The sequence below is a fragment of the Pangasianodon hypophthalmus genome, chromosome 16 (assembly GCF_027358585.1).
Source record: "Pangasianodon hypophthalmus isolate fPanHyp1 chromosome 16, fPanHyp1.pri, whole genome shotgun sequence".
NCBI classification, from domain to species: domain Eukaryota; kingdom Metazoa; phylum Chordata; class Actinopteri; order Siluriformes; family Pangasiidae; genus Pangasianodon; species Pangasianodon hypophthalmus.
This window is the reverse complement of record NC_069725.1, coordinates 24,467,117-24,493,910: the sequence shown is the minus strand read 5'-3', so window position 1 is coordinate 24,493,910 and position 26,794 is coordinate 24,467,117. Positions and strand designations below refer to the sequence as shown.

Here is a 26,794-nt window from a genome sequence, read left to right as displayed (position 1 = left end):
ACTGTAATGTTTCAATATCTTGTATATGAAGATCGTTTAAAATGTTCAAATAGTCTAAACTCATGTTATTAACACACTAGTTGTTTGTCGCGTTATTTGAATAATTCATCTCCGCTTTTGGCTACACTTCCGGGTTGTGAGCGGGGTTGCCAGGTATGTATGTACAATCCTCCAAACATCATCATCATCATCATCAACAACAAACGACAACAACATCAACAAAAACTATTCAACCCACATAAAACCACCTTTTAAATCCACTATGGGTGTTATGATTTGAAATGTTCAGAGTATGATAACCTAGCCTGAACTGTCACTGTATTAATCGATCACTTTTAGTTCTAAGAGTGTGGATCTGGCAACCCTGGCTGTGAAGCAGCTGTCCGGTCTGATGGTGCTGAAATCGATGGCTGTGGTTGCCAGATTGGAATGTTTTCATCATATATATTACGAGACTATTTTATAGTTTATGTATTATTTTTAATTTATATATTAGGATTGATCAGATTGCACATGTTTTTTAAAGTTTTAAATAAAATACACAGATTGAAATGTATAGTACATAAACGTAAAATGGACTAAATCTACATCCACTGATGCATAAACAGGCACTATTTTAATAACTCTTCCAAGTGTGACCAATTAATATTGATTTGTATTAATTGTGTAATAAGTATTATATAGTCATTTTGCTATAATGAATAAATTCCGGTGTATTCTGATGTAAATGTTATTGTACATGTATAAATACTTTTCACCCTTAAAAATCAGCTCAAAACAGATCTGGCAACCCTGATCTTCAGTGATCCTACACTGAAATAAAAGCAGATTACACTGAGCTTTGTGTTGGTAATTTATGTTTATTTTGTAATGATAAAGATTATTAAAAAGAGGATTTTAAATGTGCCATGAGGAAGGATAATGAGTCTAACCTGGCAACCTCCCGGTAACGCTTCCGGTTTATGGGAGGATCCGGTATCATCACACACACACACACACACACACACACACACTCCGTTACAGAGAGCGACCCAAACACTGAAACAGCAGAAACATGCAAAGCGAACCGGCGGAACCGGAACCGGGCCGGGATGAAGAGCTGCACGAGCAGCTCCGGAGGTTACAGGATGAGAATGAAGCTCTCAGAGTGCGTTTCCTGCTTACACACACACACACACACACACACACACACACACACACACAATCATGTCATGATGTACTGATTTGTGCAGAAAGGGACTGAGATAATTGCAGGATGTCTGAAAAGTCAGGAACCAGTGGGAGTTAAACTGCATACACGTGATTCTGTATTTATTGTTTATTTACTTATTGCACTTATTTTTATATTTATTTTCTCCTTACAGGTGAAAAATGGCATTAACATTGGATGAAAGGGTAGAGATAGTGCTTCTTGTTACTCTCACTGGTTCCTGAATTTTTTTTTTAATTATAATATAATTAAAATTGTGTGACGTAAGAATTTGCCCAAACCCGGTACGTGCTCACGTCATAATACTGTGACGTGGGTTTTCGTTTCTGAGCGAAACAAGGAAACAGTTTTCAATTTTATTTTTGTTTTTTTTGACACACCTTAAAATAAGAAAAGGAATATTTGGGAAATTGTTTCACTACACAAACAAAGTCTAGAAATTTTTTTTCATGAAAACAAATATGAAACTCTCCACTGCAGGACATTTCAGCGTGAACAAAAGTCAACAACAGAGCGACAGAAAAGCGTTCGTCCGATCTATCGTCCAGAGTTCGTAAGTTTGAATATTGACATGCCACAGCCATCCATCGCCGGGAGTCTAGAGAACAAAACTGGCCGTGGGAGGGGCTTACTCCTTCCCCTGTCAATCACAGTGACACTAGCCAATCGGGTGCATCTGTGAGCTCTTGTATGTGGAAGAGGGCAGAAAGAGCTTTCTTCCGAATGTGTTACGCCTCCCTGTGATGCAGCAGGAGCGGCAGTTTGAAAAGCTGCGATTGTCGGGTTTCACGTGTCTCGGAGGAAGCACGTGTGAGCCTTCACCCTTCCTGGCTTGTAGCTGTTGTGTGATAGGACAGAGCTGACTGGTGGGTGGGAACTGGAATTGGGGAGAAATTGCGACGATGGTTTATTTCATCACAGCTTATTCACCACTCACATTCTGTGTTTGTGCAGAGTGAGGTTCAGGAGATGCGTGTGGAGATGGAGGAGATGCATGATGCGTTTTATGAGGAAGACACTTGCCGGCTACATGAGCTGCGACGAGAGCTCGAGCGAGCCAATAAAAACTGCAGGATCCTGCAGTACCGTGTGCGCAAAGCCGAGCGCAAACACCTGCGATACACATCGGGAAGAGAGATCGACGAGGAACTGCTCAGGAACCTGGAGCAAGACCTGAAGGTGAGACGAGTCAAGTATTGAAATTTACAAAACCACAGTAGGTTCTAGTGGCGCATTCTATTACATCATCACGTTATTACACTACCTTCACGCTAGCGGGTGAAAAGTAGCTTGTGACGGTTGTAATTGTGGGTTTGTAGCAACTGCTACTATTGTTACTTGTGGGTTTGAGAAACAGTAGTAGCTATACATTAAAGCTAACTAGTTAAACAAAAATTAAATAACGTACGAATCAGGGTGAAAGTTGTTTGTGTGATTTGCCTGTTACATGATCGGCTTGGTACTAGCTTCTTTCTCAGATTAGATTAACAAAGCGAGCTAGCTGTACTAGCTACACACACTCACCTGAGGCACCAACAATCTCTGCTGCTTCCTTCCAAGCTTTATTTTGCGTTCTAACGTCTCTGTACACATTTAATGACAGGATAAGATGAATCATGACTAGGAACTAAAGGTGTGAAAGGGGAACTGAAGAAACGTCGGACCACACGCTCCGTAGAATTTAGAAAATTTCAGTTAAAATGTTGCTATTGCTGAAATCGCAGCCCTAGGGTTAGTAGTGCACTGCATTCAAACCAATGAAACCTTCAGTTAATAACACACACACACACACACACACACACACACATGCAGTAAGCCTGGTGAGTGTGTGGGTTGTGTCAGGTGGCGAAGGATGTGTCGGTGAGGCTCCACAATGAGCTGAAGAACGTGGAGGAGAAACGCACAAAGACGGAGGAAGAGAACGAGAGACTGAGAGAGAAACTCATTGAGCTGGAGGTCAACAAAGAGACACTGCAGAACGAGCTGGAGAGATCCAGAGAGGTACACACACACACACACACACACACACACACACACACACTGTTATCACTTCAGAACGTTTTATCTTTAAACGTGTAGTGCAGGTTCACTGTTTTAATGTGTGGTGTGTGTGTGTGTGTGTGTGTGTGTGTGCTGTCAGAAGAGGAGAGGCAGTAAAGATGCTCAGAGGAGTGAGAGGAAGAACACTCAGACCCTCAGTGAAGTGAGTGCACAATTTTCACTCATTAAACATGAATTTTCATTAAACACGTAGTAAAATAAAAAACATGGATATTAGCTTTACCAGATAATTCATAAGATTATATTCATAAGAGAAATAAATAATAAATAACTCATCTCTAGTAGTGTGTCTTTTTCACCAGAACCAAACATGAGGATTCTTCTTGTTTTGTTTTTTTTTTTGCTTGCTGTACTTTAAATATAAGTTATATGAATAAAATAAACAATTGTTTGACTATTATTTATTATTATTATTATTTTATCGTTGTTTGATGGTCAGGAGGACAGCGAGGATCTGAAGTGCCAGCTGTCCTTCATTAATGAGGAAATGATGCTCATGAGGAAGAAGATGGCGAAGCTCGACAAGGAGAAGGATGATGCAGAGCAGGAGCTGCAGAAGTATCGCTCCTTTTATGGTGACTTCGACAGCCTCCAGTTTAAAGGTGAAGCCGTGGGCCCGCCCACCGCCCGTCAGTCAGAGCTGAGGCTCCGCCTCCGATTGGTAGAGGAAGAGGCCAACATCCTGGGGCGCAAGATCGTCGAGCTGGAGTTGGAGAACCAAGCTCTGAGGGCGGAGCTAGACAACATGAGAGGAGGAGAAGAATTGTCTCCAGGAGCGACGGAGGGCGTGGCTGATGTAAATCAAGGGGCGGGGCTTTCTGAGCTGAGGCAGCAGCTGCAGCTAGTGGAGGACGAGGCGGAATTTTTGCGGCGAAATTTGGCAGACGTGGAGGAGCAGAACAGGAAAGTGAAGAGCGAGCTGAAAAAGCTGCGTTTTAAAGAGGCTTCGAGGCGTGCAGCTGAGGGTGGAGCTTTAACATCAGAGGGCGGAGCTACGGCTATGGAGATGTTGAAGGAGGAGCTGAAAGCAGCACGGCTGCAGGTGAATGAGCTGAGCGGGAAAGTGATGCAGCTGCAGTATGAGAAGAGAGTGATGCTTAATAAACAGAGTGATGATGGAGGAAGAGAAGAAAGAGGAGGACGAGGAGGAGAAGGAAGAAGAGAAGAAGGGGGAGGAGGAAGACAAGTAGGAGGAGGAGAAGGAAGAGCAGTAGGAAATAAAGAAGAAGAAGGAGGAGGAGGAAAAGAAAGCAGAGGAAGAAGAGAAGAAGAGGAAGGAAGACAAGAAAAAGGAGGAGGAGGAAATTTAGAAGAAGGAACTAGAGCAAAAGAAGCACTAAAAGAAAGAGAAGAAGGAGGAAGAATAGGAGAACAGGAAGGAGGAGGAAGAGGAGAAACAGCAGATCAAGGCAGAAGAGAAAGGGATAAAAGTGGAGGAGAAGAAAGAGGAGGAAGAGAAGGAGAAAGCGATGACTCCTCCTCTTCATCACTCCTCCCTCTCCCTCAGAAGCGTGAAGGCCCCATCGGAGGTGAAAGCGACTCTGAGGACATGCTGCACTCGTCTGTCTCTCCTCATCCCCTCATCCGTCGCTCCACTCCTCCACTCCTCCCTCGCTCACCTCGCGAGCGTCAGCGCGTGACGGAGATCCGAGCTGAGGCAGAGCGTCTGACACACACCATCGAGCTCCTCATCGCTCACACACAGGAGTTTGTGGCTGATGGAGAGCAGACTGGAGGAGAGGATGGCGATGGAGCTGATGATGAAGACGTGAGGACACGTGAACGGCAGCTGCTCCACCGCATCGGCACGCAGATGAACGAGTTCAGAAACGAGCTGCAGGGGTTTATGGGATTTATAGAGAGACTGGACGGATCCAAACGGGAGGAAACACATTCGGAAGAGCGGCTGTCTGTAAGTGTGCGTGTGTGTGTCGTGTGTATGTGGCGTGTGTGTGTGTGGCGTGTGTGTGTGTGTTTAATGCGACCCACTGGTCAATGGTTTTAAAAAAAGTAAAGTCAGTTCTGGTGAGTGTGCGCTTGATATTGCAGAAAATTTATTCATATTTCATATTTAAAATTTTAAAGGGGCAGTTAGTAATTTTAGAGCCCTCTGCTGCATGTGAAGGGAATTACAATTGAAATGAAAATATAGACACGCCTCCACCCTTTCGCACAACTGACTCCACCTCCTTTGCTAAACTACATTTGCCTCACGAGTTGCCTTTTAAGCTAAAGGGGTAGGGCTGAGAGGTTTTCTTCTAGCTGGGTGTGGAACTAATTTCTGGGCTGGAAAAATAAATCAATAAATCAGCTCTAGAAATTTTTCAGATCTAGAAAATGTTGCAAAAAAACCAACAACCTCCTTCAGGGCTGCTGAAATACAGCATATCAGCACCAGCTTTATGACTTCTAAGTGAAATAATTAATTATAGGTGTTATTTACATTACACATTAGCCTGTTTATGCTCCAGCGTATGTTTTAACTGAAAACTTTCGGGGATTTTATTCATGTAACAGTCCAAGCACCACAGACAGCTCAGCATTAGCACGGGATAATCCAGAAAATGAAACCAGAAAAATCCAAAACTAAGAAACCAGAGCAAGTTTTTTAGAAATAACAGCAAACACACACACACTAAGATTTCGGTGACGCACATGGAAACACTGAGCGTATAAATACACAAACTCATTAAGATTTCCTATCAGACAGACGCATGTATTCACCAATCGCTTTATATATTTCTGTAAAGCTGCTTTGTGACAATGTAAAGTTGTTAAAAGTGTTAAAATCGAACTGAATTGAATTGAACTAAGGGCAAAGAGGGCGGAGACAGGACTGAAATAGAAACTGAAACTTAAACACAACACAGTGACATCACCCGTTGCTATGGGAACCACAACAAACTCACTGATTAATAAAATGAATTTACGATTTGATGATATTAATTACAGTAACTGGGAGATTTTACCGAATGGTTTGACGTGTGACTGTGTGTCTGTGGTTGAGTTAAATTTGCTCTGAAGTTGTCCTCTAGTATGTTGATGATGAACATGATATGGCTTGATTAGCATTAAAAACTTTATGCTAACTGCTTCCTTTAGCCTCTCTTAGCTTCCCATGTGAACTATTGCTTTAAATAATTCACCATCACTGACGGTTTCTCTCTTTCCCCTGACCCTGTCTCTTCTTGCATCCCTCTGTGGTTTTTGATGCACATCTCTTTCTTAATTCTGCTGTTGTTGTTGTTGTTGTTGTTTTTTTTGCCCAGATGTTTCAGCCGATCATTTTACTCATCCTCATCCTACTGCTCTTCTCCTCGCTTTCCTACGCCACCATGTTCAAGCTGGTTTTTCTTTTCACCCTCTTTTTCGTGCTGTGATCTCTCTGTCTCATCCTTTCGTTAGCAGACCTTTTGTCCTTTCGTTTTGTTCGTATGTAGATGTTGTGCTCGTTTTCCGTTCATGCAGAATTACAGGAGGCGCGCTTCTCAAGAAAACCGGGAGCACAACACCCAGAATGCACACAGGACCACGTTTCCCAGAGCGTTTCGCTGACTAAAGCCACTGGAACTTAAATTACAAAGACAGAGTGCCTTTCATTTTCTGCCAGAATGCAAAATCTAATTTTAACTACATGGACTGCCAAATGTGACTACATTACCCAGAATGCACTGCTGTCATAGAGGATCATACCATCTTCAATATTTTTCTTTATATTTGTCATAACAACCTGCGTCATTGAAGCAAATGTGCAAAAGTGCTGCAAGATTTAGGATGTAATTTCCCAGAATTCCTGCTGCTACCTAATGAAGACTCTGATTGGTTCCAGAGGTGAGTGACTGCACGACAGGAATCACTTCATCCATTTCAACATTAGAAGTTCAAGATTTCTGTAAGGAGACATTTATGTAACATTTATGGAAGGAGTCTCCAGTGTCAGCGTTTTGTACCAATCAGAGGTAAAACTGTAACTTTGCGGTTTTTTGGTAACATGACAAGCTGCATTTTTTTGTCTTATCAACTTAAAGAGAGAGAATAAAGAGAGGCTGGTGATGGAACGAGTGTTTATAGCTGCTATAACGTAAGTGACAACAGGAACTAACCTGTTTCATGAACGTTCTACAACCTTAATTGTAACTATAAACAGATAAAAAATAAATAAATAAAATATTGTAATCCTCAGCAAATACTGTATATGTGGCGTAAAAGGATTAAAACCCTTTGGGAAGTGTTATAGGAAAACTTCAGGGTGGTCAGACATCTCTAAACCACGACACAATACACACAAGTGCACATAGTGCAAAGTGTGAGATAATATAGGACAAAAACAGCGTGCAGAATGCAGACACACCGCATACACACCTATCGTACAAGTGTATCGCTAAATTAAAACCACCGCAAGTGTGTAGACTGCAGACGGATCGAATTGCTCTAATCCTGCTCTCAGAATAAATGCATAATAATAAACAATAAAAACAAGCGTTAACCAATGGACTGTGTGTGTGATCGTGTTTAGGATTCTGTTGTTGAGGAAAAACTCCAGCCTGTGCAGAAACTCACACGATCTCAGAATCTGCCGTGTCCTAAACCAGAGCAGCAACAGCAAAAGCAACAGCCGCGTTAAAAATAAACCTGAAAACACAGCCATGTAAACACACTCGTGTCCAACCAGGCCCTGTGTGCTGCTGTAATTATAACCTGGGGATGTCGGTGACGACAGGCGCTCACATGGTGGTAATAAATCTGCTGTTATGACACACCGGCCTGAGTGACGCCGCGGTGGAAATAGAAAAAAAAGAAGAGCTATAAAGTTCCCGGGCTTCAGCCGTACCATCATTCAGTAAGTGTCTGTTCTGGAGAAAGGAGGAGCGAGCTGCTTGTTGATCTTAAAATATTTTAAAATTCAGCTCCAGGGGACTTTATAGAGAGGACTGAAAGGAGAAATTTCTCAAATACAGGACTTCATTCGTTTATGATTCACACTCACAGACCCGCTTCACATCTCACAACCGGTAAGAAGTGTGAAGTGCACATCTGGTGTAATATTTACTCTATAGCTACAGTGTATGATAGATTGAGATATATTATTATTATGTGAGAATATATTATGATATTTGAATTTTTATATTTTTATGATATACGCTGCTGTTTGTATCATAATATTCAAGTTTGTGAACAAAAAAACATTTATAGTTTGTACAAAAACTAGATTGTAATGTTACAAGCTACTTGTTGAGCTTCTGTAACAGTAACTGATTAATTAAGTTCATCATCGTACTGATGAGATTTGTAAAATTCGCAGAAAGAAATATTGTAACAATGTATCGCAATATTAATATCATATCGTCATATTTCTCCGCCTTAAACATCACTACTCTTGCATTACTGGCTGTCCTGATTGCCCGTGATATTTGTTTGTAAATTGCAAATGTTCTCGTAGATGCATTTAGCTCGCCAATGTAATACAACCTGACTAGCTAGCTATATTAGTCCGCTAACTCTGTTTAAATATCCGAGTTGTGTTTCTATATCTAACGAGTAAACAGCGAGTTGTGATGACGTAGGAAAAAGCTAAATCTCTCTTATTTAAAAAAACTGACAAATGAATGTAAATCAATAGCAAAGTCGTCTGTTATGGGCCAGTAATTTTTCCATTTGGTTTGAGAAGGAAAATAACGTATAAAAATTTGGTTACTTATGTGGAACGTTTGAAGTAATCAGCATGTGAGGTTTATTTCACAGCTCTCTGACTCACTCTGTCCGTATATATGACTACACTGATGTTATAAATCATCTCCGTGCCTCGGTTTCTGATCCATAGCCTAGTGACAGAGGTCTAAATATTCTGCACTTCTTACATCACACGCTGGTCCCATCCGGCACCCGGGAGACACTCAGGTGTCCGATTTCTGATCGCACAGCTCATACACACCCATAAATCAAACACACGTTATGGAATAACACTCGGGTGGTATTTTGGAAAGGAGCGGACTCCGGTCCCTTCCAAGCAGGTCAGAGGTCCTCATCTGTCAGGGGTCGGTGACCTCATCAGATCTGGGTGAAGGAAACGCTGAGAAAGATCTCGCCGGGAAGACGACCTTATCCGAGATATTTTAACAAACTCACACAGAGGGAGAAGCTTTACAACTAATTTCCTGACTTACTGCAATACACTATATATAATTACTGCAAGCTGCAGTGTATAATATAAATACTAATATAAAACACACACTTTATACATTATTAGAAAGTATACTAAACTAAATACTGATACCTGTTCTCTTTTCCTTTCTCTTCCCTTTCCACCCTTTCCTCCATTGCTGTATTTTTCCCCATTCACCTACTTTCTTCTTTTGCCTGCTTTCTTAATTTCTTTACTCTTATTTCTTTTTAACCCATTTGTTCCACTCATTACCATGTCCTCTCTGTCCTTCCTTTCCCCATTTCCTCTTTTCCCTAATCTCCTCATCAATTTTTTCCTCATTTACCCTTTCTTGAACTTTCTCCTATTTCCTATTTTTAGATTTCCCTTTTCCAACTTCCTCTTTTTTTTCTGGTCCCTTTTACTCTTTCTTTTTTCCTTTACTCTTCCCCTTTTATCCCTTTTTCCCTTTCACATTCCTCTTTTCTTGACCCCATTACTGTCACTTTCCTATTTGTTAACCCTTTCCCTTCTCTCTTAAATTTCCCTTTTACAAATTTCATTCTTTGCTCACTTTTCTCTTTTCTCCTCTGATCTTCCTCTCTTTCTCAGTCAGGAAACACTGACATGTCGGTCAGAAGGAAGAGACAGAGCAGAATAAACACTGCCCGGGGTTTAGAGTACTGACTCTCTCTGTCTTTCTCTCTTTCAGAAACAGTCTTACTTCCCATTCTGATATACAGCTGAACTCGACACATCAGTGGAACGAACACACACACACACACACACACACACACACACACACACACAGAGCGCATGATGGCTGCCCTGGACCTGCACTGTGGTGTGGATCCTGGAGTGTGTGTGTGGAGCGGAGAGGGCGTGGACTTGCTCGACTCCTTCGACTCAGAAATGCAGCAGTGGGAGGAGCAACTGCAGGAAGTGCAGAGGAAGATAGAAGAGGTGAGACAAACAAACAAACAAACAAACAAACACCGCTCAGCAACAGACTAGAACAAAGACTGAAAAAATTCAATGACAAAACTAACAACTTCAATTCTTAATACACTCCAGCAAACACAAGCAAACACTGCCAAACAGTAACAAATACTACAATACCAAATACCACAAAAAATACAATACAAACAATTAACAGTCCCACAAACACCGGCAAACTGCAACAGATGCCAACGAGAACCAACAAACACCAGCAAAACCAGCAAACAAACAAACAATTGAAACACTGGCAACAAACATAAACAATCAACTGCAACACTAACAAACACTAACAAATGCTAATCCTCTAACATCAGCAAACAGTAACATAACTAAACACTAATCATCAACAAACACCTGGTTTTGCTAATACCAGCAAGACTGTATAGTTAATACTAACAGTAAACAAAAAATTAAATGCTAAACAACACTTAGAAATCCAACAAATACTAATACATACTAACAAACACAAACTAACACTCATTAACAGCGACACACAGTGCACAAATACTAACAAACATCAAGCAAACAACAACATTACATAACATTACATTTACATAAACACACACCTATTAAACAGGCCAATGAGCTGCAGCGATTTCTGCACAAGCTCCACAGCACTGTGCTGCTGCTGCTGCTGCTGCTGTTGTTGTTATTGTTATTGTTGTTGTTGTTGTTGTTGTTGTTGTTGCCACTCTGGGTACGGGGCGAAGTTTCTGATTGGTTGAATGGGTGTTGACCCCCCAGAGCTGGCAGCACAGTGTGTCTATCTCTGTAGCTGGCATAGTGTGTGTTCCAGAGTGTGTTTATATGTGTAAGAATAGCTCCGCCCAAATAGACACACACACACACACACACACACACACACACACGCACATGCACTCTGAAAGAGGATATGAACAAATTTAATAACATTGGAATGGACACTCGTACATACACACCCTCCGGCACAGGACACTAATTAAGTAGAATATGCTGGAATGAGCACACACACATGTGCACACACACACACACACACACACACACAGACATTTACAACAGATGTGTTACTGTGTTAACTATCTTATTAAATTCACAGAGAGTCAGCTGTTAGGTCACATACACACACTAAACAAATTGTGCACATGCTACACACAAACCAGCAGTGTGTACTGATAGCGTCTGACGGTTAGACTTATGCTGTGTGTGTGTGTGTGTGTGTGTTGCAGTTATATAAGGTGGTGGAAGCACGCAGGGGAGCCAGTGAGATCAACCCAAACTCCAACGCTCAGCTGGACATCACCTTACTTCCTGTCACCAACGCCAGTGGTTACCCTAACAACGGTTACCATGGCGGAAATGTAAACAACGCCCCAGTGCAACACCAGACTTTTAAACACCCGAGTAATTACACCAAAGACACGTGCAGTTATGGTGTTAATTATCAGAACAATGGCTTTGCGGGTCCTCAGAGTTACACTGTTAAAGGTCAGGATGTGATGTTAGATATTCTGGACGGATACCTCGGGATGGAAAGTGGGAGTTTGAGCCAAAGCCGAGAGAAACCACGTGGAGCTCCACATACGGTGAGTGTCTAGAACTTTTATCCTGTCTTTACGCTATCAGGTTCAGTGTTTGGATTGGTGATTTATCCATTTTCTCTCTCTTCAGAGCTCCATCCAGAATCAGAGTGTTTACACTCATCAGAACGGAAGTAATCAGTGGCCAGTGACTGACAGGTTTGTGTCTTAAACAACGACTCTATCATTCTTCACTAATATAAGAATGTAAACAGTCACCAGTCGCCTGTTGCTTTGTCACTCGCTAGTCTGAATGTAGTGTGTGACGGCATGAGGAAGAACCCATGAGAGAAGCTAGCATGTTAACTGAATAAACTAGCTACAAAGGTGACATTAGAACAGAACAACTTCTGATAATCTACAAACACAAATATTAACAAAAAAACCCCAGCAAATTTATTAAACGACTTCTCAGTCAGAGGAGTTTGGTCCGCAGTATTTGTTGAAGGAATGGGATCACTTAAATCAAGGAAAAACAAATGTCATACTGCTTTCAAATTCTGCCAAAATAAATGGCTCAAAGGAGTTTTCTGGATAGGACAGTCTTTATTTTTCCCCTAACATGCCGCCTATGTAGGGAGCTACAACACGTCTAAACAGTGTCTCAGTTATAAATAAAGGATTTCCTGCTAGCCATTTGTTTTCTCTGATTGGTTGTTTGGGTTATCCGCTCTGCCACAGGATTGGCTGTGTGTCGCTGGGTGAATTTGAGGAAGCGCAGAACAGGAAGAATAAAGGCTCAGCTTGGGACGAACCCCGAGTCCGACATGTCAGCTGGAAAGACCAGGTCACCTCCCCTGAGAAATCAGTCAATAAACCGCCAATCAAGCAGAGAGACAGCCCCCATGTCTCCGCTCGCCCTGCACACTTTTCCGACTCGCCGAAGTGCCCTCTATTGGACCGGAGGTGCGGCAGCCCATCTGTCCTGCGGAAATTCGGTGCCATGTTGCAGGAGAATGAAGGGAAAACACTGATTGAGGATGGAATTGTGACCACGCTGGTGCCCAAAGTAGTGCCCAGGTCCCCGAAGCTCAGTGGAAGCCGGGGGTCCAAGCACGTACCCGCCAAGGACACTGAGGTGCCTGTAACACTTCAGAACTGGGAACACAGAGGTGCAAAAGCGGGTGTCAAGACCTCTCATTGGGGGATGGACAATCTACAGACTGACTTCAGGATGACAGAGAGGATTCTGGGTAATTGCTCTACACCATCACCAAGGAACACGCCATCACCACACCAGGTGAGGGGACTAAACAATTTTTGCTAAAACTGAAATTTCCTTCAAGGGCAAGTTAAACATTCACTCACGCATAATGTGTTTTGATTCCTCCAGGCGAGCTGTGACTCATCCCCCACTACACCCAGAAGGAGTTTCTCTCGTCCGGCTCGTCCAGCCAATCAGCGGCCTCCATCCCGGTGGGCAAGCCACGCCCCAACAGCTACAATAACCACGCACGTTGTTCCTAGATCCCGCTCACTCAGTCCCGCCTGTAAATCCAAGCAGCGCTTCAATAACTACAGTTTGTACACAGAAACCGTGATCATGTGAGCAGGAGGGATGGACACAGTAAAATTTTCACCTTTGACCTTTGTCCTTTTGGAATGTTTCCATCTTTCATATTTTTTCTATCTTTTCACACTTCACTCTATCTCACTTCTTCGTGTGTTTCGCTGTATATATACACACGCCTTGTATTACAAACTTGAATTTAAAACAATGAAAATGTAAAGAGCTGTGATCTTCCTGTAAACCCTAAAATAATTTACTGTAACAGTGCTGATGTAAATATAAAATGTTTGGAGTGTAATATAGACAAGTGGCCTGATGCTCTTCTGTGCCTATAAACTTCTCTTCACTTGGACTTTACTCATTTCTCCATTCTTTTCTATCATGTCATATTTGAAGTTGGGATTGTTTTTTGGATTTTTGCTTTTCCTTCTTTGCTTTTACTTTTTTTCTCTCTTCTTGTGTTCTTAAAAGTGCCACTCGGTTGGTGTTTGAGGGACTGTAATGTAACTATATTATATTTTCAGTATTATAAGTTTCTGATGTGATATAATCACAATCTGCACACAACTTCCCTCCCAAGACGAACAACATTAAATGCGCTATGAGAATTCAATTATTTGGTGAAGAAACATCTGGAATATTGTTTAAAATGGACTTGCCACTTGTTTAGAGTAGAAACACTGTGTTTCTTTTCTGATTTTCACCTCTTTATAAAGGGCTTTACCTCATTATGGTGTGGTGAACGTATAGCTTTTCATGTCCTCTTGAAGTATCTTAATTCAAAACACTGCAGTCTTTCAAACCAAAACTCGAATTTTCTTTCCAGACTGTGCTGTGAGCCTGAAAATGTTACTTCACACTTGTATTTTTTTTTGTTTAATCCATTTTTAAAGGTATTAAAGCTTCTGATGATCATTTCTTTTGTTGTATAACTTTTTTCACAAAAACTAAAATGCTTAAAATATGATAAAGTCATGATAATATAGTACAAATTACATATTAGAGACTGAGTACGGAAAACAAAAAGGGTCAAAAGGATGAAATATTTTTCTCTCAACATGTATCACCTCTGATATTTGCTCAGCTTTCTTCTACCTCTAATAATAATAATGATAATAATAATAATAATAATAATAATAATAACGTTTATAATTTATAACAGTTCTTTATTTATATAATGTCTTGCAGCCAGAGGAGGATAAAATTAAAATGATACATGCAAGAAAAATATCATGTTTATGTTACATAGATAATAAAGTGCTTTCTCTCTCTCTCTCTCTCTCTCTCTCTCCTGTAAGGTCCATATTTCATGCCGCATCCTTTCATCCTCATTAAGGCGCATTAGCACTCCTTGTCCTCGTCTCATCACTCTAAAGCATCACTAGCAGGCCATCTATTCACATCCCAACGAGTCCTACAGACTAACGACACCCGTTCCTACCCACAATGCACCTCTCGGCGTCACCCGAGCCTGCTCTGCTATGTGGCACTCGGGCCTGGAATAGCTAGCGTGACGTTGTTTTGGTGCCAGAAATCTTAGACACTGACCGCCAAGGACAAGATTATATATACATACAGGCAAGATGGGTGTGTGATTATGAAAACACACACACACACAAACACCAAACACACACATGCATACACACACAGCTCAAAGAGGTATTTTAACAAGGCTTGGCTGCCTCTCAGACATTTAATTAGCTGCGAAGGTGAATTAAAGTGATGGTTCAAGCCAAAAAGGTTCATTGAGGCTAATGCAGCTAACGAGGAAGGGAAGCTTACAGTCACCAGTTTAACAACGTGAAAAATGCATGTCGAAATTACTGACTCCAAACGGCCTCTTTTATCAAGCTGTTGAACAACAAATGTATTTGTAATTCCAGTTATTAACAAAAAAAAGAAAAAAGTTCATATCCAGAGGCGTAGCTAGCAGGTGGAGTTCGGGTTTGAACCCACCCTGAAATATTTTATGACAATTCCAAATTCTTACTCATTCAATTCAATTTTATTTGTATAGCAGTTTTAACAATGGACATTTTCACAAAGCAGCTTTACAGAAATATATACATTCAAATTAAATTAAATCAAAATGAATTGTGAATGTATAAGTTTATCCCTAATCCGCAAGCCAGAGGTGACGGTGGTGAGGAAAAACTCCCTGAGACATCATGAGGAAGAAACCTTGAGAGGAACCAGACTCAAAAGGGACCCATCCTCATCTGTGTGACACCCGATAGTGCGATTATAAATCATTCTCTCTATAACTGTGTACTACAGGGACAAATAGTGCAAATGTGCAACCAGGAAATTCATCACAGTTTTCACATGAAGTCCGGTTTGTTAAACCTAAACTCCCCGTATGAGATCCCCGAGCCGTCTCCACGGCACGAGCGATCTCCAGCCGAAGAGATCTCCACCCAGAAGCAGGGCATCAGGATGGATCAGGCAGGTGATTGTTTGGTGATTAACGTAACACACAAGCTCAGTGCCAAACACTTCCCTTCTTTTGTTTAAGCACATTTTATTGGCTATCACCTGTTATGGTTTGAAACAGAATTAGCCAATTGGAATCGTGCATTTTTCCATTGATCTGGTTTTATAATGTAAGACGTTATTTCTTTCATATTACCAGCATGTTATTTTAATCGCTTTCCGTGGAACTATCTGGTTTATTTCCTACACCTATTAGTCTTATCAGCATGGCAAGATTGCTCTAATGAATGATAAATGCTGCTTTAAATAATTAAATGAAAAATTCTGAATAGCACTTCTACCGTCTGGCATCCGCTCTAAAAAGGCTTGTCAGGGCATGTGGTGAAAATATTTATCTCCTCATCCCCTCCTGAAATTAATTCCTAGCTATAACATGATGAGAACTAGCGAGTTTGTATAAATTTATGTATAGTGAGTCTTCAATCTGAGGAAGAGTTCCTGAAAATCTTTGTGTTTTTTTTTATATTATTATGTTAAAAATCAGTTTTTCTTAAGTGTTCCTTATCACACTGATTTATCATCACATCCCCTTAAGCCTGCTATGAACTGTGGGATTTAATAAGATGTAGAGTCGATGCAACTCTTCTTTTGATGTTAAAAATATTAACGGTCGTCTCGTTGTCTCTCATCATGTCTGTCTGTGTTTAGCGATGTCACCACCTCTCCATTTAGCCTGGTGCTAATCCCTCTTTCTTTCTCTTCAACGTGTAACCATTCGCCATGACGCATTACTCTCTCTAATGGTCTCTAAAGATGGTCTGCTCTGTGTTATACAAGATTAGATACATACTCAAGAACACACACTCACACACACACACACACATAAATGCAGTACACACTAAAGTACTTCCAGACAGCTGGAGAGTCTCCATGATGTCACAGAGCGGTCTCTGTGGGAAAGGCTAATCCTAAAGATGTTCCTAAAGACAACTACAGAAATTATTTAATACACAGTAAGACTCGACAAACTGAATACAACACCAGAAAATCCCACAAAACTATACACAATATGACACAACACCATATACTGTAACATATATAACTCTTTATAAACTGTATGAAGCACTTAAATACTGATCTTACACCAGTGCTGAAGAAGAAAATTGCTATATAAATACTATAAAAAAATTATATACTGAACCAAAGCTCATTATCTATATAATAAGTTATTAATATACAGTGTGTGTGTGTGTGTTACAGTAAAATACTGAGTAACAGAGTGGTGTGATGAAGCGGAGTTACTGTTACTACTGTCGTACATTTTATCCATTTATAGTTACATTTAAGTTTGTAGAACATCCACAAAACAAGTTCGTTCCTGTTGTCACTTACATTATAGCAGCTATAAACACTCGTTCCCTCACCAGCCTCTCTTTATTCTCTCTTGAAGTTAATAAGGCAAAAAAAAAACGAAGCTTGTCGTGTTACTGAGAAACCGCGAAGAAGCGTAAACTCCTCTGTCCTGAAGACATCAGAAAACATAAAGTTACATGGAATGAAATTTGTGCCAAACGAAAAAGTAAACGAAAACTCTGGCAGCGTTCACTGTTTTCAGTTTCAGAGTGTTTCTCTTCTTTCTCACTGTATATTTTTTCATTTCTTGAAAAGTTACGTTCAATACTTTTGGCACAAATTTAATTTTATGAAGTTACAGCTTTACATCTGACTGTTAAAAGCGCTGACACTGGAGACTCCTTCCATCAGTGTTAAATAACCGTCTCCTTCAGCGAATCAATGAATACACACGTTTATTTTTCTTCTGTACACGTCCCTGTGAGTGAGCTGTTGCTATAGAAACGATAACGTATTAGAACGAGTTCATTAATTATAAATAAACCTGTGATTTGCAGCTGCACTCCTGTTAGAGCTGCTGTTCTAGAGAATTAATCAACACCTTCTGACCAATCACAATCCAGAATTCGAAAGTGGTGTGTCATAAACCAAAACAGGATTGTGACCTTCAGGAAACTTACAGAAATATAAAGCTGTGCATTAAAGAGACACACAATACACACACTAACCGAAGCATCAAAGCTGAACATCGTCTCTGTAATATAGTTAGGATTTTTTACTGTAAAAGTGAAGTGAAGTGACTCGAGATTCATTTTGGAAAACATGTTGGGTCATTTCAGCCTGAGCACGACAGAGTGAGAGAGATAGTGTGTGTGTGTGTGTGTGTGTGTGAGGGGTCGGACCTCACTGCCGTAATGAATGTAATGTGTGTGATCTGTCTATAACTCGATCTCATGAGGTCAGTGTGTATTCCCAGCTCGCTGTAAAATTCAGGCCACATTTTGTGTCCGTCTCCATTACGACACTCCACAGCTATTTTTCATAGCACCTGCTCCGGACAGGACGAGTGCTGATCTGGGATCAGCTCGGTCCACATGATCATATTTAAAGGTTATAAAAGGTAAAAAATATCTCAGATGAGTGACTGTGATGCTGAAAGTCTGGAGCACCATATACGCCCAAACAGCCTGGGTCAGTGCCGAATCATGACGTCAGGATTCTGGATTGTGATTGGTCAGAAGGTGTTGATTAATTTTCTATAACAGCAGCTCTGACAGTAGCGCAGGTTTATATTAATGCACTGGTTCTGATACGTTATCGTTTCTATAGCAACAGCTCATTCACAGGGACGTGTACAGCAGACGCACCACATAATAATTCATGAATGTTAAGAATCGTTGATACGGTGAAGATTTCTGTAAGGAAAAATGTGTTTATGTAACATTTATGGAAGGAGTCTCCAGTGTCAGCGCTTTGTAACAGTCAGAGGTGAAGCTGTAACTTTAACTTTTCTTCAGGACAGAGGAGTTTACGCTTCTTTGTGGTTTCTCTGTAACATGACAAGCTGCGTTTTTTTTGCCTTATTAACTTCAAGACAGAGAAAAAAGACAGGCTTAACAACATTAAATGTAACTATAAACAGATAAAAAGTATGATGTGTGGTTCTTTAATAAATAAGAATTGTAACTGTTGATAAATTGCGGTGGTGTAAAAGGAGTAAAACACCCGAGGACATGCTGTTATAGGAAAATAATCAACTCTGTGGTGGTAACAGTGACTCTGCTTCATCACAGTATTTTACTGCAACAGCACGGAACAGAATGTTTTATTTTTAATTATTGATCCATATTAAGTTTGAGGGCTTGTATACAAACAAAAGTGTTGTTTCAGGTCTTCAAAAGACTTTATAAAATGTAGACGTCGTGTAGACTCTCCCCACCACTAAATATTACTTTTATTCTCAGAGATGTGTACTCTCATTCCTGTCTCGCTCTTATCTAGAAATAGAAAGAAAGAAGAACATATACATTATAAAATCCAGTGTGAACGTTTTCTTTGAATTTTCCCAGTACATGTGAGAAGACACAGTGTGCTCGGAGATTCTTCCACTCCAGAAACCAGGCTAGACCACTCGTCGCTGCTGAGAGAGAAGGTAAGCGCGTGTTTGAGGTGTCGGGTAAATGAGGTTACGGAGTGGAAGCTGGCGTATGCAGAGCGCTGTGAGGGTCAGAGAGGACGAAGCGAGAGAGCCTCCATCCCGCTGTGAGCAGACGGATACTGAGCATGCTTCGGTGGTGTGTTCAGCAGAAGCAGGTTCGAGATGTTCGCCAGACGCCAGGTTATATTCCTCTGTCTGCATTTCTGATACGGATCACTCGCGGTCTCCTTCACTGAGGTGACACTAATGACACGTAATGACACTTCTCACTTCCTCTGCTCCAGAGTGCGGCTCAGACAGAGAAGGTAATGGATACGGTGAACATCTCATCACCACCACTGCGCTGTGGATCCTGTACATGGTGCAGGTAGTGGACTTAACTCGGGCACTATGTAGGGAAGTGGTCGTGGTTTTAGCACCAATCCAATTAGACGTCCATTTCTCAGTTTCTCAGTCAGTTCCTTCCTGCATTTAGTTTCTAATTACATTTTCTGGATGCGCTGTAAAATATTTTAACTACCACCATTTTACATCAGAACTTAAGAACAGCTGGATAGGCCACACCCACAAGCAACAACTGGAGCAGTCACAAAGCGCCAATAAACCTACATTCACACTCTCGTGTCGCTTGTAGTTTGGGAGCGAATGTTGTTGCCGCTTGGAGGTGTGCACTGTCCTGATGAGAAACTGTATAATTTATACACATGATGTTTGTTTAAAATATATTTACATTTTATCTACGTGTTGTGTTCATACTATATTCCTTCTCAGATTTAGTAAAACAGGCTAGCTGTACTAGCTACGTACGCTCACCAGAGGCACCAGCGATCTCTGCTGCTGCTTCCCAGCTTTATTTTTCTTCCTAACGTCTCTGTACACATCTGATGAGAGCTCTTGTATGTCAGGATAAGATGAAAGCACAGTTATAAGGTTTTCTTCCATTTTTGGAAACTAATTGCAGGTAGGAACTAAAGAACCGTCGGACTACGCGCTCCACAGGATTGGTCTGAGGAATCGTAACAGACGGTCGGTTAGATTCGTCGCTTCTTTACAGCGTCATACCTTATTTACTTAGTATTTGTTGGTAAAATTTTTGTTTTTGTATTGGTATTTGTTGGCTGCTTGTCCTGCACGTACATAGAAAATGAAAACTCACTTATCGCTTTGTTGGTGGCTATTGTGAACGTAGGGTGAAAGACATACAGGAAATGACATCAGTGACTTCATGTGCGTAAATCAGAATAACAGGAAGTGAAAGGAGATGTAGAAGAACTAATGCAGGACGCAACTGATTAGGGGAATGATGTATGAGTTACTTGTAACGGTCAAGCATCAGTGTGTGTGTGTGTGTGTGTGTGTGTGTGTGTAAGGAGGCTTGGAGGAGTGTGAAAATGACACTTCCCTCGTGTGTGTGTGTGTCGTGAGAACTGTCCCAGCCAACAGCTGTCGTCTCCACAAGAGATTATCACCTCATCTCTGAGCCCGACCCTCTCTCTCACACACACACACACACACACACACACACTCACACAGTTTAGTGTTTCAGCGTCAGTACTGCAGAGTAGTTTTGTGTTTTCACTGTAAATACACACTTCATTCACCTCACACTCACGCTGATTTTTATCACACACTCAACAGGTGAGAAACTTCACTTTTAATTAATTAATTAATTACAAAGATTTAATTAATCATGAGCTATGAGCTACTTCTGATAAAGAAAAGTGCGCATCTAAATCTGCTCAGGATCTGCAACAGATTAGAAGAAGAAGGGGCTAATAATTTATTTGAATAAATCCATAATTAATGCATGTGTGAGTTATGAAGTTTATAGCTTTATGTGTACAATGCCAAAGCAGTGAAAATGTTATTATAATTATAATTATTATTATTATTATTATTATTATTATTATTATTATTATTATTATTATTATAGCTCCACTTCTGCTTGTTAAAGTGTGAAAATAAATTCAGGATGCATCATTTCAGACAAATAATAGACAACACTTTATTAATTCAAACAACTTAGTAACAAAAAAGAAAACACACCACCATTAAAACAAAATACAGCAAAAGAAGTTATCATAGCTATTATCATTTCTTTTTGTTTGATGACAAAAAAAAATCCCAAACAACTGGACTGGGGGGAAAAAAACAATAATTAAATTTGTCAGAACCAGATGTTGAAGAAAGACTACAACTACAATAAAATCCTCAAATAAAACTCCATTTCCCAGAGTTCATAGCGTCTCAGCCTGGGACACGGGCACTTCCTTCAAAACGCATCACAGTAACATACGTTTAAAAAAAAACGAGTGAGATATGAGACATAGCGCGCACACACACACACACACACACACACACACACTACTACTACTACTATCTGGAGTCATGATTCTACTGCAGTGTGATCTGATGAAGTTCTGCCCTGTTAGAGAGAGACGTGAGTGTGAGTAAGACGGATCTCAGACGAACGACCTTCTAATGATGTATTCGTTTTTCTTCCACATTATGAAACATGACAAGGTGTGAATAATATCCGAGTGAAATGTTTTACTGAGTGAAATGTTTTACTGACACGCCAGTGACATAAATATAGAGCTGACGAGAACAGAGAGGAGGACAGACTGACAGAAAGAGAGAGAGAGAGAGAGAGAGAGAGAGAGAGAAAGACTCCAAAAGAGACAGAGACAGAAAGATGAGATGAGACAAACAAAGAGAAAGACAGAGAGACAGATTTACAAAGAGAGGCAAAAGACAGATTAAAGAGACAGACAGACACTCAAAGGACTAATTTTTGGAGCTCAGCTTTGCGAGAGAGAGAGAGAGAGAGAGAGAGAGAGGGGGAGAGAGAGAGAGAGAGAGAGAGAGAGAGAGAGAGAGAGAGAGAGAGAGAGAGGGGGAGAGAGAGAGGGGGGGAGAGAGAAAGGAAGGAAAGTTGAGTCTGCATTACTCATACAAATGCTAAAGAAAGACAGGATGAAGGGAGGAAGAAAGAACAAAAGACATTCACACAATGCATCACACACACACTCACACACACTCACACACACTCACACACACTCACACACACTCACACACACTCACACACACTCACACACACTCACACACACTCACACACACTCACACTGAAAGCTCTTCGTCCTCGTCTTCCTCCCGCTCTGGCTGAATGAACATTAATTTATTAGACGATTATGTTTTTTGCTTGTTCGGATATTCAGCAGTGCAACACCTCCGTGTCTCAGCTCATGGAGAACGCAGTCAGCGATTCGCACTTTACGTCTCCGCTTCGTACGTACAGACGTTTATATCTCGTATCTACATAACCTCGTACATAGATACGAAAAAAAGATCCGGGAGGTGCTGCGATGTACGTCAGTAAAAATCAGAATAACACACAAAAGCTCCGTCCCAAACTCTAGACGCGTCGTTAGTGTTCTCACAAGAGTGTTGGCTGTTTATTATTATTATTATTATTATTATTATTTAGAAATGCTAGAATACAGAGTTTTTATTTCGTGATAGCGGTTACGTGATGTTTCGTGTGTTGTTCTCGGTGGCTCAGCAAACGTAAGTATTACTCGCGACGCACCGGAAGCAGTTTGAACACTGAGAAACTGCAGCGAGCGAGTTCACATCGAATTAAACGTATATCGTAATAACGCATAAAGTTATAGCTAGAAGTCGTAGTTTTAGCGTTATGCTTCCGTGTGGACTCTACAGGCAGGCGGGCGATTTCTAATTAGCCGATTAGCTAGCTAGCTGGCTTGAATTTTCAATTACAAAGTTTCTTCTTCCTGTCTTTGTGACGCAGTATCCTCATACACCAAAACTAACCGGACGTTCTTTCCACATGCTAGAGTTTGGGATACAGCCAAAGGTTCGTAAAGAACGCGACGTTTAAGACAGAAGTGCACGTCCTGCTTCTCAAGCTCTAAACCGTCCACGTTTACAGATGTAGCTATGTTCACGTTTCGCATCTCCGACCGCTACACCTCCGTCACCGTGCACTGGCCGTCAGGACTGCGGGACCGAACTCCGCCGTCCATCCTCTGCAGTCTGTGCCTCAAGCCTTCCGCGTCGTCTTCTCCTTCCTCATCTTCATCTTCACTCGTTCCTGTTTCCGATTCGTAACCGGACGGATCGGGTGCAGCAGCCGAATCGTCTTCGTTATCTCCGTCGTCTTCGTCGTCCACTTCCTGTTCCTCGTCCTCTTCGTGTGCGGCTCGTCCGATGTGGAGCTGCGCGAACGCCTGGACGAGTTGAGGATTAAGCTGAAGGTCACGGTCGCCGCCCAGCATGATGGGAGGGCGGATCGGGGGCGGGGCAAACGCAGCCTGAGAGCGAATCGCTCCGTTTATATCGGCTCCGTCTGCCGAGTTCTCCCTCTCCGACGTCGCGGCTTCTGAATTCAGTGCCAGATCGGCGGCTGTAGGATCAGCGAAGCCTGGAGAAACTCTGTCCCTCTGTCTCTCTCTCAGCTGTCTCTCTGTCCGGACGTCTCTCTCTCTGACATTGCTCTCCGTTACCCCTCCATCCGAATCCGCGGGTACGGGGCCTGGAAATGCCGGAGAAACTGATCCAGATCCGGGAACGGAATTGGATCCGGATCCTGTTGCGGGTTCTGGATCCAGCCTTAGTCCAGCCACGCCCTTTTTAGGAACGTCCACGGCGTCACGCTTCATCCTCCTGCGGCGTCCGTGCTCGTTGCGTCTGTACTGCACCATGTTCTCCAGGTCGGCCACGTACAGGAAGCCGGCGATGAGCATCTCGGCGCTCTTCTTCCCCTCGCGGTAAGCCTCCTCCAGCTCGCGGCTCGTGCGCTCGTCATACTGCCACCAACCGTTGCGCCCTTCGTAGTACCAGGCGTGGCCGCCTAAGCTCCGCCCTCCCGTCGCCGTGGCCTTCAGCTCCTCTGGAGAAAGCAGCGTGGGACGGTCCAGGAAGTCCTCGGGCACTTCCTGTCTGCAGAGGGCGCAGCGCTTGCTGTGCCAGGACGCGCCCTTCACGCACAGGAAGCAGAAGACGTGGCCGCAGGGGAGGCGCACTGGGTGGACGCAAGTCTGCAGGCATATAGCGCACTCCGGTACAGGAAGTGAAGGGGGAGGAGAAGGGGAGGGGCTTCCGCTGCCGTCTCTGACCCCGCCCACTTTTTTCCCCGAGGCCAGCGCGTCCATGGAGTGATCGACCTCTCCACAGCTAGCCATTCTGAGAGAAGAGTGCAAACACACGTCAGTTTCACAAACACAAACCACCACACACTCCTCTATAAACTGAAAAATAAAATATGGATTTATATTTAATATTTACGACATTAATTTACATTAAAAAAGTAATTTTTTATAAAGTATCAGGACATAACAATGTCTCGATAAAGCTATTTTTTTGTACAGTAACGTGTATGACAGAACACACTCACGTGTTAATTTGAATTTTCCGACAAATACAGAAGTCTTTGTTGAAGATATTTCACCTGCTATATATCTAATTTTTGCATTAAACTATTTATCAGTGAAACATTTTACACACTAAAGTCTTAAACTGTCCACAGTTTGCTATGTTTCACTACAAACCATCACATTAAGTCTGATATTTCTGATACAATCGTCGAGATCCTCCTCACCTGGGTGTTTAATTCCAACCCTAACATCACACACCTGATCGCAGTTGATAAGGTGAAGTTTTCTGTAACGAGACGTTTATTTAACAATTATGGAAGGAGTCTCCAGTGTCAGAGCTTTGTAATAATTTTAAAAAAACTGCAACCTGGTGTGGTGTAAGAGGAATAAAACACGTTACGGATGTGCTGTTAGAGGTAAATAATCAAATTCGTATCGTCGTTATCGTCAGGTGTCGGTGCTTTTATCACTCGCTTTAAAACGTAACCAAAAGGATATTTATAAACTATTTACATCCATTACTTTAGTTCTTCTAAATCTTTTTAGAAATTATCCTTAACCTGTCCACCCTGATGGTGCTTAGTGAGCAAAACCTCGCCAGCATCAGGCCTGAATATCTCGATACACCTTGTTTATCGTGAAGATGTCAGGTATTGTGATGTGATGTTTCTGCCATATCGCTCATTCCTAATGAAACCTTTAACACTTTAAAACAGTGAATCGGGACAGTGTTATATCTGTAGAAAAGCAGGTGATTGATTTACTCTGTGATTTCTTTCGTGTTTAATCTTTAATGATGTGTTTCCAGCAGGACGGCAGAGAATCACACCCACAAACACAAAAACAAACAAACAAACAAACAAAGCCTCCACAACACAGCGCTTAGCAACACCGCTAACTAGCTAAACCTGTTCACATCTTCAATCTTATCCACGACGAATTTGGTCTGTTGTGGAACAAAACATAGAAATAATACCTCGCTAATCTTTTAGACAGATTCCTGTTTTAGAAATATCTATTGCTAGTAAATCTGACCTCTGTTTACAGGCCTTAGCAGAGACAGGTGCTAGCATTAGCTTGCTAAAACCGCGGCCTTATTCATGTCACAAAATGTAACTCCATACCGCAGAGAAACAGCATATTTATTTTAGGATAAAACCTACATGGATTGTGGTTATCATAATTTATTGTATCATTCAGTATTTTTACAGAATGATCATATTTCTAGCGAGAGAATGTAAGAGAAAGTAAGTTTATGATCAGCTAGCCTAGCCGGCTAAGCTAGTGCTAATTAAGGCAGTTTTGCTTTAGACACCAGTCAACGACTCACCTGTCAAAATTCCTCAGAGACTTTCAAGATTTATTTTTCACTCATCTGCTGTGAACAGATCGACTTTTCATTTTTTTAAAACTCAGAACTGTGTAGAAGCTGTTTAAAGGAAACCTGCGATGTTTTCAGTCCCACTGACTGAAATTACTGATGTGTGATTCACCAAAGAATCGGTTCCTCATGAACGACTCCTTTAAGTGACTCTGAGGAATCGTTTATTATGCTTTATAAAGTGAGCTGTATGGCGTCAGATATCCTGCCATTAAACTAAACATTTTACATTTAAATGCAAAAAAGTCAAAGTTGAAATATTATTATTTTGAATATAATTAGTTTATCTGTGTTCCTGACAGCTGAAACTGAATGTTGTGTTTTTGCCCCTATCTAAAAAAATCATGTTTTATTTCAGAGTGAACATTTAAAAATTCAAAATGAAGTCTAATCGATTTCTAAAAAGCCTACTTTTAATCTACTAATAATTCAGATTTTTTAAAGAATCATTTCAAAATAATATTCACTTGGGTTACTGCTATTTTGAAAGGAATCTAAATATGTGATTTAATAGAGACTGAATGCTCAGTGAATCAAAAGAATCAAACCACTAGTTTCGACTCACTTGTAAGGATTCAAAAGAATCGACTCAGTG

The 26,794-nt window shown here is 41.4% G+C and overlaps 3 protein-coding genes across 5 annotated transcripts; 2 read left to right on the top strand and 1 right to left on the bottom strand.

Annotated features, from left to right (window-relative positions):
* Positions 1–946: 946 nt before the first annotated feature.
* Positions 947–8,283, top strand: LOC113530682 (protein SOGA3). Of its 3 annotated transcripts, none has more exons than XM_053240907.1 (6): positions 947–1,147; positions 2,165–2,389; positions 3,053–3,211; positions 3,351–3,413; positions 3,711–5,183; positions 6,740–8,283. In XM_053240907.1, exons 1-6 carry the CDS (start codon positions 1,055–1,057, stop codon positions 6,824–6,826), a joined length of 2,100 nt encoding a protein of 699 aa, XP_053096882.1. In that variant the 5' UTR covers positions 947–1,054; the 3' UTR covers positions 6,827–8,283. The 3 variants fall into 3 exon arrangements, with proteins under 3 accessions (XP_053096882.1, XP_053096881.1, XP_053096880.1); XM_053240906.1 differs by having other exon boundaries at positions 948–1,147; positions 3,354–3,413; positions 6,541–8,283; XM_053240905.1 differs by having other exon boundaries at positions 948–1,147; positions 6,541–8,283.
* LOC113530680 (uncharacterized) lies at positions 8,125–14,393 on the top strand. Its single transcript, XM_026920904.3, has 6 exons — positions 8,125–8,283; positions 10,126–10,376; positions 11,618–11,974; positions 12,060–12,127; positions 12,650–13,208; positions 13,302–14,393. Exons 2-6 carry the CDS (start codon positions 10,230–10,232, stop codon positions 13,515–13,517), a joined length of 1,347 nt encoding a protein of 448 aa, XP_026776705.3. The 5' UTR covers positions 8,125–8,283; positions 10,126–10,229; the 3' UTR covers positions 13,518–14,393.
* A 7,009-nt stretch (positions 14,394–21,402) lies between these two features.
* rnf146 (ring finger protein 146) lies at positions 21,403–26,335 on the bottom strand. The gene is made up of 2 exons (XM_026921357.3): positions 26,149–26,335; positions 21,403–24,627 (listed from the first exon to the last, which is right to left on the bottom strand). Exon 2 carries the CDS (start codon positions 24,624–24,626, stop codon positions 23,409–23,411), a length of 1,218 nt encoding a protein of 405 aa, XP_026777158.3. The 5' UTR covers position 24,627; positions 26,149–26,335; the 3' UTR covers positions 21,403–23,408.
* Positions 26,336–26,794: the final 459 nt, after the last annotated feature.